At 36.1% G+C, this 20,149-nt stretch overlaps 2 protein-coding genes across 2 annotated transcripts; both read left to right on the forward strand.

Moving 5' to 3' along the window:
- Positions 1 to 4,646: 4,646 nt before the first annotated feature.
- On the forward strand, positions 4,647 to 6,689 carry LOC147279919 (uncharacterized). Its single transcript, XM_086252094.1, has 2 exons — positions 4,647 to 5,546; positions 5,748 to 6,689. Exons 1-2 carry the CDS (start codon positions 4,647 to 4,649, stop codon positions 6,687 to 6,689), a joined length of 1,842 nt encoding a protein of 613 aa, XP_086108220.1.
- Positions 6,690 to 17,111: 10,422 nt separating this feature from the next.
- On the forward strand, positions 17,112 to 18,271 carry LOC147279920 (putative 3-hydroxyisobutyrate dehydrogenase-like 3, mitochondrial). Its single transcript, XM_086249877.1, has one exon. It carries the CDS (start codon positions 17,207 to 17,209, stop codon positions 18,134 to 18,136), a length of 930 nt encoding a protein of 309 aa, XP_086106003.1. The 5' UTR covers positions 17,112 to 17,206; the 3' UTR covers positions 18,137 to 18,271.
- Positions 18,272 to 20,149: the final 1,878 nt, after the last annotated feature.

Here is a 20,149-nt window from a genome sequence, read left to right on the forward strand (position 1 = left end):
AAAAATTGAAAAAAACATGGTCCTTAATTGACACAAATTGAAAGTATGTGTCCTTCATTAACAAAAATCAAAATTACTATCCTAAAATGAAACAACCATCAAAGTATGTATCCTGTTTGTAAATTTTTCCCAAAAAAAAAAAAATGAAAAAACAATAAAAAAATAAAATAAAAAATAGAAAAAAAGAAAGACCACCACCCCTCTCTCCCCCCAGCACCCAACAACCCACCTCCCTCCCCCCAGCTCCGACCCACCCCTCCCACCCTTCTAGCCCCAACTCCGACCCACTTCATCCCACCCCCTCCCACCCATCCAACTCAATCTTCGAGCCACTCCCTTCCCCCCCCCCCCCCCCGCGCCAATCCGACCCACCCTTCCACCCATCCAACCCCACTTGAGCACCCCCTCCACCCATCCAGCCCCATCTCTGGGATTGGAGATGGAGATGCCGAGAGAGAGAGAGAGAGAGAAATAGAATGGAGGGGGAAGAAGGGGTGATGGCCGGGGGTGGAGGAGGTGGCTGTGGGGTTGGAGGAACGGAGGGAGTTGCACTTTTTTTTTTTTTTTTTTTTTGAAAAAAATTTATTTGTAGGTATACTAAGTAAAGTTTTGGGTATATAAAAAATATTTTAGGGTATGAATAGTATAACTCTTAAACATATCTAATGTGGATTCAAAAAGGCCAAAATATCCCTTGAAATTTATTTGAAAAAACAAAAATACCTTTGGTTTTAATAGAAAAATTGACGGACTTGGATGGAGGTGGGTAGATTGCAAATTTTTTTTTTAATTAAGGTGGCAATTTGTTACAATCTTTTATTTATGTGGTGACTTGCAAATCGGGATATAGTACGGGTGGGTGATTTGTAAAAATGCCTATTGGAAATTTAGATTAAAAACTAACTTGTCGGGATGTTAGAGGTATGGTTCATTTGATCTACTCAATTTCGTTTTTTTCTTTTTTTAATTTTCTGCTAATATATCTACTTATTTTATCATTTCAGTAATCTTGGAACAATGCGCTTCACGGGCAAACGTCCGCACCTAAATAAATTCCATCTTGGAAGGCTTATTGAAAACAATCATGATAAAGTCTTATTTGAAAATATGAGTATATACGTATTGAGAAATATGACATTTAGGTCGTTATCGAATCAATGATATACCATATTATCAAACTATATATAAAACAAATATATGGTAAGTTCAATATATTTCTTAATTATATGAGGAAATAACTGAAGAAATAACGTTTTTTCTTTTGCTTCCAAAATTTTTTATTGTTATTTAATCAGTGTTTTGCAAAACCATTACAAGTAGAGAAAGGCATTGTTCAGAGTTGTATATGGATATTCATAGATAAAAATATTAATTCATATGGAGTGCCGAGAGAGAGTTCAGGATGAAAAGGGAAGAGAGACACATAAAAGATCAAATTGACATTTAGTATTTTCCAGAAAATTCAGGGAATTAGTTTGGGAATTCCAAATTTTCTGGAAAATCAATTTGATAATTTCACACCATATAAAAATAGTAGTAGTTAACACGAGTCCTTAGAAATTTTTCAGGAAATTTTTTTCGTATCTAGAGCTATTTTTGGCAAATTTTCAAAGTGTATATAGGGACTAAATTGATGTTTGATGGCAAAGATGAAGGATGAAATTGATTGAAAATTCACTTTAGGGATTAATTTGATGTTTGAGTGAAAGTATAAGGACTATTGGTGACAAGAATCTTTCTTATTAATTATACCTTTCCAATTACAATATTGCCTCTGTGTACACTATTTCTTTATTCATTTCCTTATTTCAAATCATATTCTTATCCAAAACAAAAGGCTTTTGGCCCTTTTGGGTTTTTTTTTCACGAGAATTTATCAAATCCTATTTGCTTTTTTAAAAAAATAAAAATAAAAATTCCAATGGTTGGGGGTAGGGGTCACTAAAAAGCCCAAGGCTCGAAGCCCACCCGAAGCCCGCCTGGCCCATTGGGCCCAAAGCTCGATTTGGCCCGAAATTTGGGCCGGCCCGGCCCGAAATTTGGGCTGGGCTTGGGCCATCCCCTTGAAGCCCACGGGCCGCCGAAGCCCGGCCCGCTTAGGCCCGCCCGAAGCCCGCACGCTTAGGCCCGGCCCAAAGCCCATTTACACACAATATATTTTCAATAAAAAAAATATAGGATTTTCGCTATGTTGTGAATCGAACATGAAACTTTAGGGAACAAACTTTAACTCTCAACCAACTGAACTGACTAATTTATTTGTCTAATTGGTGAATCATAACATATTTAATAAGTTTTTTGTTTGTATACTCTAATAAATTATTAATATGTTTATTAAGTTATTATATAATACTATAATCATATAATGTTAGTAAATAGTAATAGTGTAAACTGTGTAATACCATAAATAATAAACTTTTAAACTTATATACAACATTACAAATTTACAACTATAGTTATTAAAGTTATTAAAGTTATTATAATAAACTTTTATAATACATCTATAATTAAAGTTATTAAACCACGATTGTTCATTAATTCAACGATCTGAACCGTTCATTTTATATGTTGATAGTCAAAGATTATCCTTACAAAAAATCGGCCAAATAGGAATTCATTTACCCGTTCGCATGTTCGATTATCATTAGAAAAACCACGATCATTCATTAATTCGACTACCGTTACGTCACTCTTACATCTCCGATTGAGCTAATTGTTTGTAAGGATTTTCTTTGAGTGGGGAACTAAAGTTTGAACGGTTTGAATCGTTGAAAACACGATCAATATGTAAGCTTCTATATATAAATACACTTGAAGAGTACAATTCTAATAACTTTCTAGTTGAAACCTTATTGTTTCCATAATTATGAAGACCACAACGGGATTTCAACAATCTGACCCGTTCATTTTCTATGTTCATAGTTAAAGATCATCCTTACAAAAAATCGGCTAAATCAAAATTCATCTACCCATTCGATCATCGTTAGAAAAACCACGATCGTTCATTAATTCGATCACCGTTATGTCACTTTTACATCTCCAATTGAGCTCATTTTTTGCACGAATTATCTTTGAGTAAGGAACTAAAATTTGAATAGTTCGGATCATTAAAAACACAATTGCATCGTTTATTTATAAAAATATGTGATAAAATATATAATAAAACATATGTACATTTATGTTTTACTATAGTTGTAATGTTGTATATAATTTTAAAAGTTTATTATTTATGGTATTAAACTATTACTAACATAATAGTATTATATAATAACTTAATAAGTATATTAATAATTTATTGAAGTAAATAAACGAAAGAGCTATTAAATATGTTATGATTCACAAACTTGACAAATAAACAAGTCAGCTCAGTTGGTTAAGAGTTGAAGCTTGTTACGTGAGATCTCATGCAAATCACAACATAGCCAAAATCCTATATTTTTTTATTAAAGATATATATGTGTTTAAACAGGCTTTGGGCCCATTCTGGGCCTAGCCCGGCCCGGCCCTCCAAGCCAGCAAGCCAGAACCCGATGGGTGTGGGCTTGTTTATTAAAGCCCAAGCTCAGCCCGGTCCGTCCCGAAAGCCCTATTGGGCTCCTATAATTCAAGCTCGAGCCCGGCCCGAACCCGAAAAATTTGGGCAGGGCATGGCCGACCTCTAGTTGGGGGAGCCGAATTTGTAGTGTGAATGTATTTCTAATATTATTTACTGATTTTTGGCATTTGGAAACAAATCAGGGCTTTTCTATTGTGTGACCCATCTTGAAGTAACGGCACGTACATATGTACATGAGATTTCATTTTTATTTTCTTGTTAATTTCCGTAAAGCCAAATTAATGTCCAAGACAGAATTGGAGGATTCGAACTGAGGACCTCCTGCAAACAAGGTTCTGATATCATGTTAAACAGCCAGCCACTATATATTCTTGGTTTCAGGTGAAGAGATTGAATTCTAATTAAAGGATATTAACATGCAGCTGCTGAGCTCATATTTTAAACATCATTAATCTGGTGTGAAAATATCAGTGCTATGTATGTGGTATCAGATCCAATTTTTCATGCTTGAACAAGGCATGAAGAGACAAAGGAAGAGTAATAGAGTGTTAATGTCCTTTATGTCCTTAGTATTATGTTTTTGCTGTTATTTTCATTTAGGACAATCTAGTCATTTTGTATAGAACTTGATGTAAGGCTGTGATGAATCCATATCACCCTTGCTGTAATGTATCAGGTTCTCTAGGTCATCTTTTGTTTTCTTTTAAAGTGATGTAAGATGTATGTATCTGAGTTAGTGAGGTAAGCTTACAGCTGCACTCTCAACCAGATTTCAACCTTTCTTCCATTAATCCAAATCTACTTGTTTTAGCTGCATAATCTTATGTGAATACTCTAAAATTCCAAGTTGGTATCAGAGCTTGGTCGATTTGTGAGTGGGTGTGAGTGAAATCGAACCCATTTTCAGAAAATCTAGATCTGGAGGTTGGGTATTTCTTCAATGGCTAACATGAACAACAAGAGGCTCTCATCTTCGGTCTTCGATGGAGACAACTACGACTACTGGCGAGTCAAGATGAGAACACTCTTTATTTCTCACGAGCTCTAGAAGTATGTTAGTGTAGGCTTCGAAGAACCAGAAGAAGGAAAAATGCAGACAAATGCAAAGAAGAACCAGCTTGAAGACAACATTAAGAAGGATGCTAACGCACTCCATCTGATTCAGATAGGTCTCTCTAGTGAGATTTTTCCTCGAATCTGCAATGAAACCAAAGCCAAAGACACATGGGAATTGCTTGAGAAAGAATACAGAGGTGCAAAAAAGGCAAGAACAGTTAAGCTTCAGTCTTTAAGGAGGGATTTTGAATATGCTAGGATGAGGGATGATGAATTATTTAAGGACTATCTTACTAGACTCACAGACTTGATTAATCAGATGAAGGCATATGGAGAAACCATAACTAATAGGAGAATAGTTGAGAAAATTTTGATAAGTTTGCCTCAGAAATATGATTCAATTGTGAACATTATTGAGGAGACTAAGAATCTCGATACTCTGACCATTCAAGAAGTGAAAGGGTCAATAAAAGCTTTTGATCAGAGACTCGATAGACACGCTGAGTGCTCTGTTGAAAGTGCATTTCAATCTTTAAATATGAGTCCTAGAACTAGTTCATCTCAGTCTCCCAATCTGCAGAATAAAATGAATTCTCCTAAGGCTAGTAGCAACTGGAAACAAAAGGGAAAGAAACCGAATGCATTTGACAAGAAGAACAATCATAACTCTTATGTCAAAGGTGGTAACAATAATCAATCTGGTTCAAGTAATTCTCAAGGGAAATGCAGTATATGTGGGAGGAAAAGTCACACTGAAGACACTTGTTGGTTCAAAGGAAAGCCTAAGTGCTACGGATGTGGTAAATTTGGTCATCTACAAAAGGATTGTAGATTGAAAAACAATCAACAAGCAAACTTTACTGAAGAAGTGCAAAGTGAGGGCAGTTTGTTCTTTGCTTGTCTAGCAGCTACAACAGAGAAGAAGACACTTGATGTATGGTTTTTAGACAGTGGTTGCAGTAATCACACGACGGGAAATCAGAAATTTTTTCTTAACATTGACAGCTCACATGTCTCTTAAGTTAAAATGGGAAATGGTGAGTTAGTAAAGTCATTGGGAAAATGAACTATTGCGGTTGAAACCAAGAAGGGAAGAAAAACCATAAGTGATGTGATGTTGGTACTTGATTTACAGCAAAACCTGCTGAATGTTGGTCAGCTAATGGAGAATGGCTACTTGATTCATTTTGAAGGGAATGTATGTGTTATATATGAGAAGAGTGATAGAAATCAGCCAGTTGCAAAAGTAAAAATGGAAAGAAACAGAAGCTTTCCAATCATCTTCAAGTATCCTAATTCAATTGCCTTAAAGATGGATGTACTTAAATCCTCATGGTTATGGCATAGAAGGATGGGTCATCCACATTTTCTAGGTTTGAATTTTATGGAACAACAAAAGCTAGTGATTGGACTTCCTGTTATTCAAGAAGCATCTGAGCCTTGTGAAGGATGTGCAATTGGTAAACAACACAGAGATTCTTTTCCTAAGAGTCAAGCATGGAGAGCAACACAGCCTCTCGAGCTCATTCACACATATGTGTATGGACCAATGAAAACTGAGACACATGCAGGTAACAAGTTTTTTCTCTTGTTTGTTGATGAGTACTCACGCATGATTTGGCTTTATTTCTTAAGAAGGAAGTCAGAGGTGCTAACTATGTTCAAGAAATTTAAGGCTATGGTAGAGACACAGAGTGGTCTTCAACTTAATAAATTGAGAAGTGACAGGGGAGGTGAGTACACTTCAAGTGAGTTTGACAAATTTTGTGAAGAGATGGGATTTAAAAGAGAACTCATTGCATCCTACACTCCACAACAAAATGGAGTGGCAGAAAGGAAGAACAGGACAATTGTTGAGATGGCTAGAACAATGATGCATGACAAAAATCTGCCCTATGAATCTTGGGGAAAAGCAGTGCACACAGCAGCTTATATACTCAATAGATGTCCCACAAAAGCAGTGAAAGATCTCACACCTATTGAAGCTTGGAGTGGAAGAAAGCCCTCTATAAACACTTTAGGATCTTTGGTTCAATCTGTTATGTTCATGTTCCTAAACAGAAAAGACATAAATTAAAAGAGAAAAGTACAAAGTGTATCTTTGTGGGGTACAATAGCCATACAAAAGGATATAGACTATATGATTTGAAGACCAATAAATTAATCATCAGTAGGGATGTCATATTCAATGAAAATGCAATTTGGGATTGGAAAAACAACTCTGTCAAAGGGTATGAAATTCAGCCTGAAGAGTTTGAAGAAGGAGAAACATAAATTGAAGTTAAACCAGCAACTCCAGTACGAACACCATAAATTGCTAGTCCTCAGTCAACACAGAGTCCTCAGTCTACTCAATCTCAAACTTCAACACTAAGTTCAACTCCAATCAAAATGAGAAACCTTGCCGATGTCTATGCTCATTATAATTTCTGTGTCTTGGAACCAGAATCTTTTGAAGAAGCGGTCAAGGATAATTCATGGAGGAAAGCAATGAAGGAGGAGATTACAGTAATTAAGAAGAACTCAACCTGGGAATTGGTGAATAGACCCAGTGACAAGGAAGTAATTGGGGTCAAGTGGGTGAACAAAGTCAAATTAAAGGTGGATGGGTCAGTGGAAAGAAAGAAAGCCAGATTAGTTGTCAAGGGTTATGCTCAGCAGCCTGACATTGACTTTCACGAGACTTTTGCACCAATAGCAAGACTGGACACTGTCAAAGTCCTAATAGCTTTGGCAGCACAGAAAGGTTGGTTTCTGCATCAACTGGATGTCAAATCGGCCTTCTTAAATGGGCTTTTGAATGAAGATGTATATGTAGAACAGCCACCAGGTTTTGTTGTCAAAGGTGAGGAACTCAAAGTATATAAACTTAAAAAGGCCTTGTATAGACTGAAACAGGCACCAAGGGCTTGGTATGGAGAAATTGACTCTTACTTCTTGCAAAAATGGTTTTTAAAGAAGTAAAAATGAAGCAACTCTATACATCAAAGTTCAAGGTAAAACTGATATTCTCATAGTCTCAATTTATGTGGATGATGTGATTTTTACTGGAAGTTGTGAGAAAGTGATATCTGATTTCAAGACAGAAATGATGAAAAAATATGAGATGAGTGATTTAGGCTTCATGCATCATTTTCTAAGAATAGGTATATTTCAAACGAATGACAGCATCTTTATATGCCAAGAAAAGTATTCCAAGTCAATACTTAGGAAGTTTGGCATGACAGGTTGTAAACCGGTCACTACTCCTTTAGTAGCAAGTGAAAAAATTGAAAAAGATAATGGACGTGATGAAATTGATGCTGCACATTATAGAAGCATTGTGGGCAGCTTGATGTACTTAACTGCAACAAGATCAGACATAATGTTTGCGACTTCCCTGCTGTCCAGATTCATGCAAAAGCCAACTCAAATTCATCTTGGAACAGCCAAGAGAGTTTTGAGGTACATAAGTGGAACTCTAACTTTTGGAATTGAATACAAAAGGGGAACAGAACCTAGGTTGTGTGGTTTCTATGATAGTGATTGGGGTGGCAGTAAAGATGATATGAAGAGTACATCAGCGTATGCATTCACTGTTGGAACAAATGTGTTCACTTGGAGCTCAAAGAAGCAACAAACTGTTGCACAGTCAACGACAGAAGCAGAATATGTAGCAGCAGCCTTGGCTACTTCTCAAGCTATGTGGCTTAGAAGAATTCTTATTGATGTTGGTGAGTTGCAAGGGGAGCCAACTCCTATCAAGTGTGATAGCAAATCTACTATTGCAATGGCCAAGAATCCTGTATTTCACAACAGGACCAAGCACATTGCACTAAAGCACCATTTCATTCGAGATGCAGTTGAAGATGGAGAGATTGACTTGATTTACTGTCAAACAGGGGTCCAGCTTGCAGACATCTTCACCAAGGCTTTGCCAAAGGACAAATTTCAATATCTTCGTGGTCTCTTGGGAGTTAAGCAACATGACATTAAAGGGGAGTAATAGAGTGTTAATGTCCTTTATGTCCTTAGTATTATGTTTTTGCTGTTATTTTCATTTAGGACAATCTAGTCATTTTGTATAGAACTTGATGTAAGGCTGTGATGAATCCACATCACCCTTGCTGTAATGTATCAGGTTCTCTAGGTCATCTTTTGTTTTCTTTTAAGGTGATGTAAGATGTATGTATCTGAGTTAGTGAGGTGAGCTTACAACCGCACTCTCAACCAGATTTCAACCTTTCTCTCATTAATCCAAATCTACTTGTTTTAGCTGCATGATCTTGTGTGAATACTCTAAAATTCCAAGTAAGAGGAAGATGGAGATCGAGACAAAGGAACAACGTCAACGTCAATTGTTAAAAGCTTGGGATGTCAGCCTTCAATCGAAAATCATCAAAATTCTGATAGTGATGATTCTGATGACGTTGACGTTGATTGTTAGGCTGAACGGGTTCATCCAAGTCCTCCTCTGAATCGAAGTCACTCTCATGCGGCTGCTTCTTATCACGTACGTCCTCCTCCTCTGCCTTGTTGTCTATTTTGAGGTGGCTGCCCGTCACGACCCTTAACTAATAACCCTCGACTCTTAGCCAAACTAGCAGTAATCGCATCAATCTTCTATTCTGAGGGTCCAAGTCCGCTCGTGTAATCTTTGGAACTTCAAGTTCTTGATCACCCATGGAATACAAGTCAGAAATAACAAGACAGGGAAAACCTGGCTCTGATACCACTTGACGCATCGATAATAACGAAAAGGGATAACAAACGTTAACCTTAGAACATATATTCTAGAATCCACCACGAAATTGAGAAAACCTCAAGAGTTATTTTATAAAATATGACATAATCACCAAAACAGCCGAAAGTTGGCTTATAGTTTCCAAACCCTAGTTGGCAATAAAATAAAATAGAAATTAAATTAACAAAAATTCGGAAAAACTTTAAATGCACTTTTAAGCTAGTAAACGGCCTTATTTGGCCTAAAAAGCCCATAGGTCATAATAAAGTAGTGAGTTTGACTCGTCTCTTGATTCCCTTCGATTTGATATGCAATAGTGCCATATTCTGAGCCAAACCCTTCGACTAGTACTAGAAATCATTTCTTGGATTTGTGATGATCAAGCTGCTGCATGAACCTCTCCGCCATCTGTTCTACATCACAGGGAAGCAAGACCTCTACGGTCTACATTCTATGTATGAAGTACAAACCAATTGTATGTATGTTATTACGTACATTTCAGACAATACTTAGGTCATGACCAATAATAAATAACACTGCATCCTCACCATCTGAATACCGAACAATGAGCCATTCAAAACAAGAGAGTTCTACTACCACCATGAGATCTCTTTGGGTGTTGTGAAGTTTCTACAATCCCATGACATGTTTAATTTCATTGTAAGATCATTTATAGAAATGTATTTTATGTATTTTATTTGCTCTCTCATATTTTTTTTTCTCTCTAGTTCCATATAAGTTTTATGCTTCCTCGATCTAATTTTCATATACCATATTATATATATAGAAAAAATTTCTCGAACAGACGTCTGAACTTAATTTTTGTGCGAATGTGTATTGGATATATAACTGGATTCTTGTATAGAACTTACACATGAATCTAGTTCTATACAGAAATCAAGTCATTCTATACGCATCCACACATTTTAAACTTGTAGACTATCCTCTCTAGAGAAGGACCGGTGCTTTGTTCCTGTCAATTATAGCTTTTGTGATCATCTTTTGATGAACTATTTAGCCAAATGGTTTTTATGGCCGATAAATGCAAAACCATTACAAGTAAAGAAAGGCACTGTTCAGAATTGTACATGGATATTCATAGCCACGAATATTCATATGTAGTGCAGTGAGAGAGTTTTTCATATGAGAGCCAATTCTCTCTAATTTTTCCTATTGGTTATGAAAGTGATCATGATCTCTTTTATGTACAAAAATGAGCTCTCTTTCTTATTACAATGCATGACTAAACCTGCCCTGTGTCCATCATTTCTATCTCCATATTTCAAGATTTCATATTATTACCCAAAACAAAAGGGTTTTGGCCCTATTGGATATTTTTCATGAGAATTTATCAAATCCTATTAGTTTTTTTTTTCTTTTTTTTTTTTCCTTCTTTTTTTTTTTTTTTAATTGGGGATGGTTGGTGGGAGGCGAATATATTCTTACATGTGGATGTATTTTGTTACATGTTATTTACTGATTTTTGGCTCATTTTGGCATTTGGAAATAAAACTGGTCTTTTCTATTGTGGTGAGTGGTGACCCATCTCGAAGAAACGACAACCATGTCAAATTTTAATTTTAATTTTTTTTTTTCTAGTTTAATTTCCTTAAAGCCAAATTAATGTTGAAGACAGAATTTAGTTATGCTGTACATATTCAAATTAGAGACTTAATTCCTACAAAAAAGACTCATATCATGTTAGACAATACTGTGCTAGTTCTCATTATTTCTAAAGGATATTCACTTGCACTAACAGCTGCGGAGCATTGACCTGGGTGGTAATTGAGTGCTATGTATTTGGCAGCAAATCCAATTTAATTTTCATGCTAGAACAAAGCATGTGAAGATTGACTAGCACTTTATTAGAGTTGTTACTAGTCATGCTCTTGAAACCAGATTTGTATGCTCACAAGACCAATTAATTATCTAATATTTTCACCAGATTTGAGTTCCTAGCTAGGGATCGACGAGCTTTAGTCCAAGAACCTCCATTCATCTTGACAGGGTGTGAAGAGAATTCTAAGGCGTCTACTCATGCTTTGCAACCTAAGTAAATTGCAGCCTAGCTAGTAGTATGAGCTAGCAGAGTTAATGAAAATCTGAGATTTTCCACATCACGAACATCAACAACTAGCAACCTATTGGTATTTAAAGAATTTTTTAAATTTAAATTTGAACATTTTAATTTATTTTGATTTTTTAATTCCTTTTATTTATTTAGGGGTTATGGGAGTTATATTTTCATGTTTAATTTTTAAGGTCCATTGAGTTTAGGTACCAAATTATAATGTTTTTTCATTTCAACTACTAAAACATTTATGTCATTTCACTTTAGGTACTAAATTTCAGTTTAAGTACCAACTTTAAAAAACATGGTATATCAAACTGTGACTGTTTAACAGTCATAACTTTTTTATTGATTTGTTATTTTTTCAATATTTGTAAGACTTAAACTTTAATATTAGTCTTTGGGTTATAGGACTTCATCCCCCAAACCTAAATAAAAAATATAAAACCCTTAAAAATTTGAATTTTTTATAAATTTTAAATAGTCACAACTGTGACTGTTCGACAATTACAATTATAATTGTTCGACAGTCACAATTGTATAACAAACTGATTTGTGACCTAATCCAAAATGTTTTACTCTTGGTTAGTACCTAAACTAAAAAAAATTAGTGTCTTGCTGCTTTATTAAAAAACTATTGATATTTGGTATTTAATCCTAATTTTCTATAATTTTTAATTAGTTTTAAGTTTTAAATTGAGTGCTGCTATTTGCACACCATTTTTTTTCTTTTTGCATACCCCATAAATTTAAATTGTCAAATAACAAAAAACACCTAAAATAAAATTACCCAAAACCCCATTACAACACCCACCCCCGTGAGGAACCAACCGCCGACCAGGAACCACTCGCCGACCACCCCATCCCCATCCCCTCATTTTTCTCTCTCCCCGAAACCCAACCCTAGCCCTCACTCTCTCTACAACTCTCAGTTCGGCACGTTCGCTGGCGAACCAGGTGGCCAGAACCCCGCCAAAAGCTCCCTCTCTCTTCCCCGACTCTCCAACCCAGCCTCCACCGCTAGCTAGTACGCGACTCCATGCGCACACAGCCATCCCGACACCACCACTCCCTCCTCCGGCCACCACCAGTCACCCCACCGGTCTGAAAATACTCCCCATAGGCCGGCCATCACTCCCCAGAACTGCCCTTACCGGCCAACCATTCACACTCGCCGGAAAGCTCAAGCCCAGCCAACCTGCAAATTTTTTTTTTTAAATGGATGTTCGGAGGGGAGAGGGAAGGAGAGAGAGAGAGAGAGGGAAAGAGAGAGATAAAGAGAGAGAGAGAGAGAGAGAGAGAAAGAGAGAGGATAGGAGAGGAGAGGAGAGGAAAGGAGAGGAGAGGGGAGGGGAGGGGAAGGGCTAGGTGGGTCGGGTGGAGTGGGGAGGTGGTCGGTGGCCAGGGGAGGGAGGGGCTGGTTGTGTGTTTTTTTTTTTTTTTTTTTTTTGAAATAGATAAAAATAGGGATATTATGGTAATTAAGAAAGGTGTGTGTATGAGAAAATTTAATTGTGGAAGGAGTGTGAGGGTGTGAAGTAAGAAAAAGTGAAAAAAGGGAGTGCAAAAAGAGAAAAATGGATGTGCAAATAGCAACACTCTTTTAATTTTGTGATTAAGATGTTACATGTGATTTGTGAGCCTATAAAAGGCCATATATTCCTACTTCACATTGAGAATCATCATTAGACATTCTCTACATTTCTATTGTGTCTACTATGTACTTCCATATTGTCCACTACTATTTTTGGGAAACGGTTTTGTGACTTGAAGACTTATATCCAACTGTGGACATGCTATAGCGAACCTTTAGCTTTGTGTATGGGGGTCGTATCTTGGAGTCTTGTAGACTATCAGTACCTGCACGTAGGGAGGTACAAAGGCTTTAGGTCAAAAAGCGCGCCTTTTGACATGCTTCACTATATCAGGCTAAGGAATTAAATTTCGGATTTCGAGAAAATTTCGATGAAAATTTTGAAGATTTTTAAATTTCGACAAAAGTTAGACGGAAATGACGGAAATTATTATCAAAATACGGAAATTTTTAATGAAACTTTATCATATGTTTATTTAACATATTATCTACTAAATTGATAAAAAACATTGAAGAAACCAAATTATATAGTAGGTTTCATGTAATATAAGGTGAATATAATGTGCGCTGGAGCAGATACTGTTAAATAAAATTAGTATAATGAATAAATAAAATTAGTATATTCTTTATACTCTATAATTTAATTATACACTAAAATCTAAACCCTAATACTCTATATACTCTATATACCCTAATATTCTTTATATTCTATAATTTATACATTAAATCCTATATATTCTATATTCTTTAGGATATTAAGTTTTAGGCCCTTTATGATATTTTTAATTATTTTTTATACAAAAATATAATATAATTTAAGATTTAAAATAACTAAATGAAATCCCAAACCTTTTTTTTCTTTCCAATTGCCCAAAGGCCCCAAACCACCCCTCCCTTTTTCTTTTTTCTTTCCTTACTTTTTTTCACCGTGCCTCTCTCTTCAGTCTTTTTTTTTTTTTTTTTCTTTCCTTCCTTTTTTCCTGTGCCTCTAACCTAGTCAAGCTTTGTCTTCACTGAGTGTAACAACCCAAATTTTTGCTTATGGTAATTTTGTTACTTAAATTTTTCAAACTTGTTTTAAGGTTTGTTTAAAGGAATTAGAAATTTCCTTAAGTTTATTTTAACTAACTTAGACCTTTGGTTGTGGTTCTAGAGTTTAGTTGTGTGGAAATGAATTTTAGAAAAGGAAAATTCAAGAATTTGACAATTATTATTTTTTTCAGAATTAAATTATGAGACTAGGATTTTTCATAATTTTTCTGAAAACAATTTGACTATTTTGAGGTCATAGAAAATTAGTACTTATTAATACAAATCCGTAGAATTTTTCGATGAATTATTTGGAGTCTCGAGCTATTTTTGGTGAATTTTCGAAGTTGGAGAAAATAAAAAATAGGAAAATTTCGATAATTTTGATAAATTTCAGTAATTTCGCCGAAATTTTTGAAATTTCGGCGAAAACTTCACGAAAAATTGTTGAATATGTCTTTTGATTTCGGAATCCTAAAAAAACGAAATTTCGCCAAAAATTTCGAAAATTAATACCTTGTACCAAGCTAGCTTTTCTTACTATTTTCTTTATATATTTTTTATTTCTATTTGTTTATTTAATTGTTAAATCTTTAGATATTGTTAGCTTTTCAAATGAGACTTTGTATAATTGTATCTTTTAATTTACATGTGAATAGTTTTATATATTATCTTCTGTTTCTGTTTTTGGCCATGATATTTTCTTCAGTTAGTTTGTCCTTATCCTTGACATTTCATTTTTTTATTGTTCTTACATGTATATTGTGTTATCCATTGTACTGCCATAGTATAAAACTATAGTCCGTAATTTTAAACCCTCTAACTACCTTAAAAGTTTTCCTAAACCTCCACACATCTAGAAACTCTCTTAAAACCCCCTAAAACTTATTATACCTTTTTTACCCCTCTGACGCGCGCTGACGCACACATTGATGCGATCTAACACGCTCTGACGCACGCTGAATTAAGGATATTCCGTCAATTTCGTCAAATTTTTCGTTAAAAACTGATCACATGACCCGCATGTGACCAGTTTGTAGGGGCATTTATGTCTTTTTTGTGCATTTTAAAAATGATTATAAAAATAAAAATAATTAAATAAATAATATTTATTTATTTAAAGTGGCTGGATCTAATCTAGCTAACCCAGCCACCACCATCCTCAAGCCCAGCCACTAATACCACCGACCTCACCCCCAACTACCACCAACCTCACCCTCAGCCACCACCGGTGACTCCCCCTTACACCTCCGGCGCTGCCCCATCTCTCCTTTTTTCTCCTTCTTTCTTTCTTTCTTCTCTCTCTCTTTCTCTCTCTCTCTCTTCTGGGCATGAAAGCCTCTGGACCCAAGGGGTGTTGGCGGCTTCACCAACCTTCATATCGGAGGTCGACGAAGCCGCCGACACCCCTTGGGTCCGGCGGCATTTGTGCCCAATAAATAGAGAGAGAGAGAGAGAAAGAGAGAGAGAGAGAGAGAGAGAGAGAGAGAGAGAGAGAGAGAGAGAGAGAGATGGGACAGCGCTGGTAGAGGGGGGAGTCGCCGGTAGTGGAGGAGGGAATCGCCGGTGGTGGCTGGGGGGTGAGGTCGGTGGTGGCTAGGTTAGATGCAGCCATTTTTTTTTTATAATTTAATTATTTTTAGTTTTATTTTTTATAATTAGTTTAGTTTAGTTTTTTAATAATTATTAGTTTTATTATTTTTTTTGTTGAAATGACAATTTTACCCTTAAAAATTGGTCATGTGCAAAACACATGACCAATTTTTGGCAGAAATTGTAACATAATTGACAGAAATCCTTGATTGAAACACTTGAAAAATAATAGTTTTTAATTGAAGCAAAGTGAAAATAAGATCCTCAACTAAAAATAGTGCTATAGTTGGAGTCCTTTTACTAAAATATTCCTTTGAATAACTAGATAAATATGTTATTGCAATATGTTAACAATTAATATGTTATTAATATTGGATCTATGTAAATTATGAGCATATTTACTAAAAGAAACAGAGATAAATAATACACAAATTATCTTCATATGTTATTAATGTTTACTATTAATAAATTGGGGTACTTTATTACTAATATTATGACTTAATATTAGTACTTTATTACTTATATGATAATTATGACTTAATGTATTTTTTATTAATATTCAATTATTAATATTAACATAATACCAATTTATTAATATTTTTCATATTAATATTATTACTAAACGTTATTAATATTGGACCTATGGAAAATAATTGTAACCTATTATTTGGTCATATGTTATCATTGGAGTTGAAGTTAAAACTCAAGAAATAGAGAGAGAAAAGCTGATAAAAAGTTACTAGATATTATTTCTGAAAGCTTGAATGTACACGGAGAGATGGTTTACAAGTGAGAAAGAAAGAGAGAGCAGTAAGCAGGAGAGATTTTTGCTTCTCAAGATTGATTTTCGTGCTTTTTATGTTACAAAGATAGCATATACATATATACACACATGTAGTCTGCTAAGATACAAAATAGGTGCAATTGCATGAGAAGACAGTTGCAAATGTCTCTTCATGATGGTGGATGTGCATGAATAAGTGGGAGACAAAGGTGATGATGGTTTTTGCTTTTTCACTTTGTTTACTAAGCATAATACTGATTTGGGAAAATGACCTATGCCTAGTTTGGGTATTTTGAAAAATAAAATAGTCAGCAACTTATATTGCTACTGTTTGGAACCCTTGATGCTAATTCTCCAAAATTTTAATCCACTCAAAAATTTGCTCGATCGTACGGTTTGTACATTTTAAACCAATTTTGCCCTCTACATTTTTGACCCAAACGCCCCCTCTCTTTCCTCTCGACCCAAATGTCCTGCTCTTTCTCTTTCTTGATGCAAACTGAGGCCACCCTCCTGACCGGACCTATATATATATATAGGTCCTTTTGTTTTATGAGATCAACATTATTAATGTATTAAAAAAATCCTTAAAAACATATCACAAGGTATCCGAGGACTAGTATGAACTGTATGATTATATTATTGTAAGTTTTTTTTTTTTTTTGAAGACCGGGACATATATATTATTGTAATCTGAATAAATTATTCAACTTCGATCCAGATTCCCAGCCTATTGGTATTCAGAAAAATATGGAGTCTTTCATCAAATTCCACCACCAGATTCAGCTTCCATTCGACACATGGCAACAACTCTTTACCCAAACCCCATCAGCCCCGCTCAAACCCGCGTTGGGTGGATTGGCATCGGCCTAATGGGTGCTGCCATGGCCTCTCGCCTCCTCTCCGCCGGCTACTCCCTCACCATCTACGCCCGTACTCCATCCAAAGCCCTCTCACTGCAATCCCAAGGCGCCATCCTCGCCAACTCCCCCTCCGAAGTTGCCCGGTGCAGTGACGTTGTTTTCACCATAGTGGGACACCCACCAGATGTTCGACAAGTTGTCTTAGAGACAGACGGCGTCCTTTCGGGCCTAAACCCGAATGGGGTCACAGTCGATATGACCACTAACCTACCAGCCCTGGCACGCGCGATATCCTCCGCCGCGCGTGCCAAGGATTGTTGGGCTGTTGACGCCCCGGTTTCCGGGGCGGATGTAGGTGCTAGAGAAGGGAAACTTGGTATATTCGCCGGCGGGGATGCCGGAGTTGTCAAGTGGTTGACACCATTGTTTGACATTATGGGAAAGGTTACGTACATGGGGGAAGCAGGGTGTGGACAGAGTTGCAAGATAGGAAATAACATTGTGGGTGGGGTGAGCCTTGTTGGGTTGAGTGAAGGACTGGTGTTTGCGGAGCGAGCTGGATTGGATTTGAAGCAATTTATGGGAGCGGTTAGGGGCGGAGCGGCGGGGTCGAAGTTGATGGAGTTGTTTGGGGAGAAAATGATTGAAGGGGACTTCAGGCCAGGTGGGTTTGCAGAGTATATAGTGAAGGATTTGGGGATGGGGGTGAATGTTGTGGAGGAAGGTGAGGATGAGAGGGTGGTGGTGTTGCCTGGTGCTGCGTTGTGCAAGCAACTGTTTTCTGGGATGGTGGCTAATGGGGATGGGAAGCTTGGCATTCATGGCCTTATCACTGTTATTGAGAGGCTCAATGGCATTGCCAGGTAATCACCTAAAATCTCTCATTCTTTTTCACACACTACTCTCACTTTTCGCAAAAAGACACTTTTGATATTTCTACTTGTTCAATCAATAAGCTGTTGTGTTGTTGAAAGAGATGGGAACTAATGGCATCCGGTCAAGTTTCGCGCATGTGTTTGGTTGTTTGTTTGTTTGTTTTTTTTTTTTTTTTTTTCTATTGATTTTGGGTAGAATGGATTGAACTTTAGTGTTTAGTGCATTGTGACTAAATCTACAACCCTTCCAATTGGGCTATTCAACAACTATGCGTGTTGTTTTGTTCAGTTTCCATCAATTATCACTTAGAAGTTCGAACACACGTGTGTTTCATATTGTTGGAGTCTTTGTACCCTCTAATAATGAACTTGTTCAATAAAAATCAACATTAACCAAGGAACGTGTGTAACTATTTGAGACTTTGAGCCAAAATTTTACACCTATAGCCTAAATTGATTTTAGGACGCGATTCAATGGCCAATAAGAGTACAAGTTAAGTCCAACATAATTAAAATAATTATCTTTATTCTTAAGTGAGGTCCGTGAGGATATGATTTAATTTGCAAATAATTTGAATGTCAATTATTATGATTATTTAATATTCTAAAGAAAATAAGCTTTTCGGGTTAGCTCAAGTGGTAATTGTGGGTGATGTAAATATTAGAATTAAGTTATCTCCTGAGTTCAATTCTCTCCAATGTAACCAAAGAAAAAAAATTCTAAATAATATTATGAGATAATTAAGAATGATGGGAATTTAAATCTTCATTTGAATTTGAACTTCTTTTTGGCAAGCTTTGAATTTGAAATTCAAATGAAGACATATAATGAAATAATCATCATTGTCTCCAATTTAGCCAATCCATGGCTTATCTTTCTTGGGTTATTGGAGCCCTAAAAATGCGCGCATTAGGCATTTTCAAAAGTAGTATTACTTATATTAATTCAAGACAGGTTGCATTTTGAGAGCTTTGAGCAAGACATGAAAGACAAATTAGATTTGCAAGAGCAAAACTAATGCATATGTTAAAATAACAGTAAAGCACCAAAATTCAAAATGGGGAGCAAAAGATACATAAAATCCAAATTGGTGAGTTTTTTTCGACTTTTATCATCTTCCTAGGTACAGGTAGATTGAAGATATTCAAACATTTATATTAGAATTAGAGATTTTCAATTTACTTTTTTACCCTGAAACAAAAATGGATATAAAAAAAAAAAGGGCTGTTATATGCACACCCTTGTTTTTCCCACCTCACACCCTTTACTCACTACACACCCATGTTACTTTAATTTTTAAACAATCTCTCTCTCTTGGCCAACAAAAAAAAAAAAACAATCTCTTTCTACACACCCTCACATTTCTGAAAATGCCCCACTCAAAAAAAAAAAAAAAAAAAAGAGAATTTTTAAGTAAAAAAAACAAAGAAAATAAGAGCAAATAAAAAAGCTAAAACCTAGATCGGATCCCAACAAGGGTTGGCCTCCACCCACCCCGCCGCCACCCACATTGCCAGCGGTTGGATCCACACCATCGACTCATCTCCTGCCACTCTTTTTCCCTCCCTCCTCTCTCTCTTTCCCTCTTCTCTTTCTCTCTCTTTATGTCCTCCCTTCCTCCTCTCCCTCTTCGACCACCTCTATTAAATGGAAAGGGAGGCCGACCTCCAGATCAGTGGTTGCTCACTTTAGATCTAGAGGTCAGCAAGGTTGTCGGCCTTCCTTTTTGTCTTGCAAAAGGAGTGCGAAGAGAAAAGAGGAAGTACATAGAGATGAGGAGGATAAGCGTCGTAGTTCGTGGGAGTGTCAGGTCTGATCTCCGGCGACGAGGTGACTTTTGAAATTTCACAAATTAGTTGAAGGTATGTAATGAGAGGGAAATAGTGTGCATATAGCAACTCTCTATAAAAAAATAAAGTTTTTTCTTCTTCTTATACAAGTCCAAAATAAAAAATAGCATGACAAGCTAGCCCACTTACAAAAACACAGTGATAGGCTGCTACA

The sequence above is a fragment of the Dryas octopetala genome, chromosome 7, assembly GCF_963921425.1.
Source record: "Dryas octopetala chromosome 7, drDryOcto1.1, whole genome shotgun sequence".
NCBI classification, from domain to species: Eukaryota; Viridiplantae; Streptophyta; class Magnoliopsida; order Rosales; family Rosaceae; genus Dryas; species Dryas octopetala.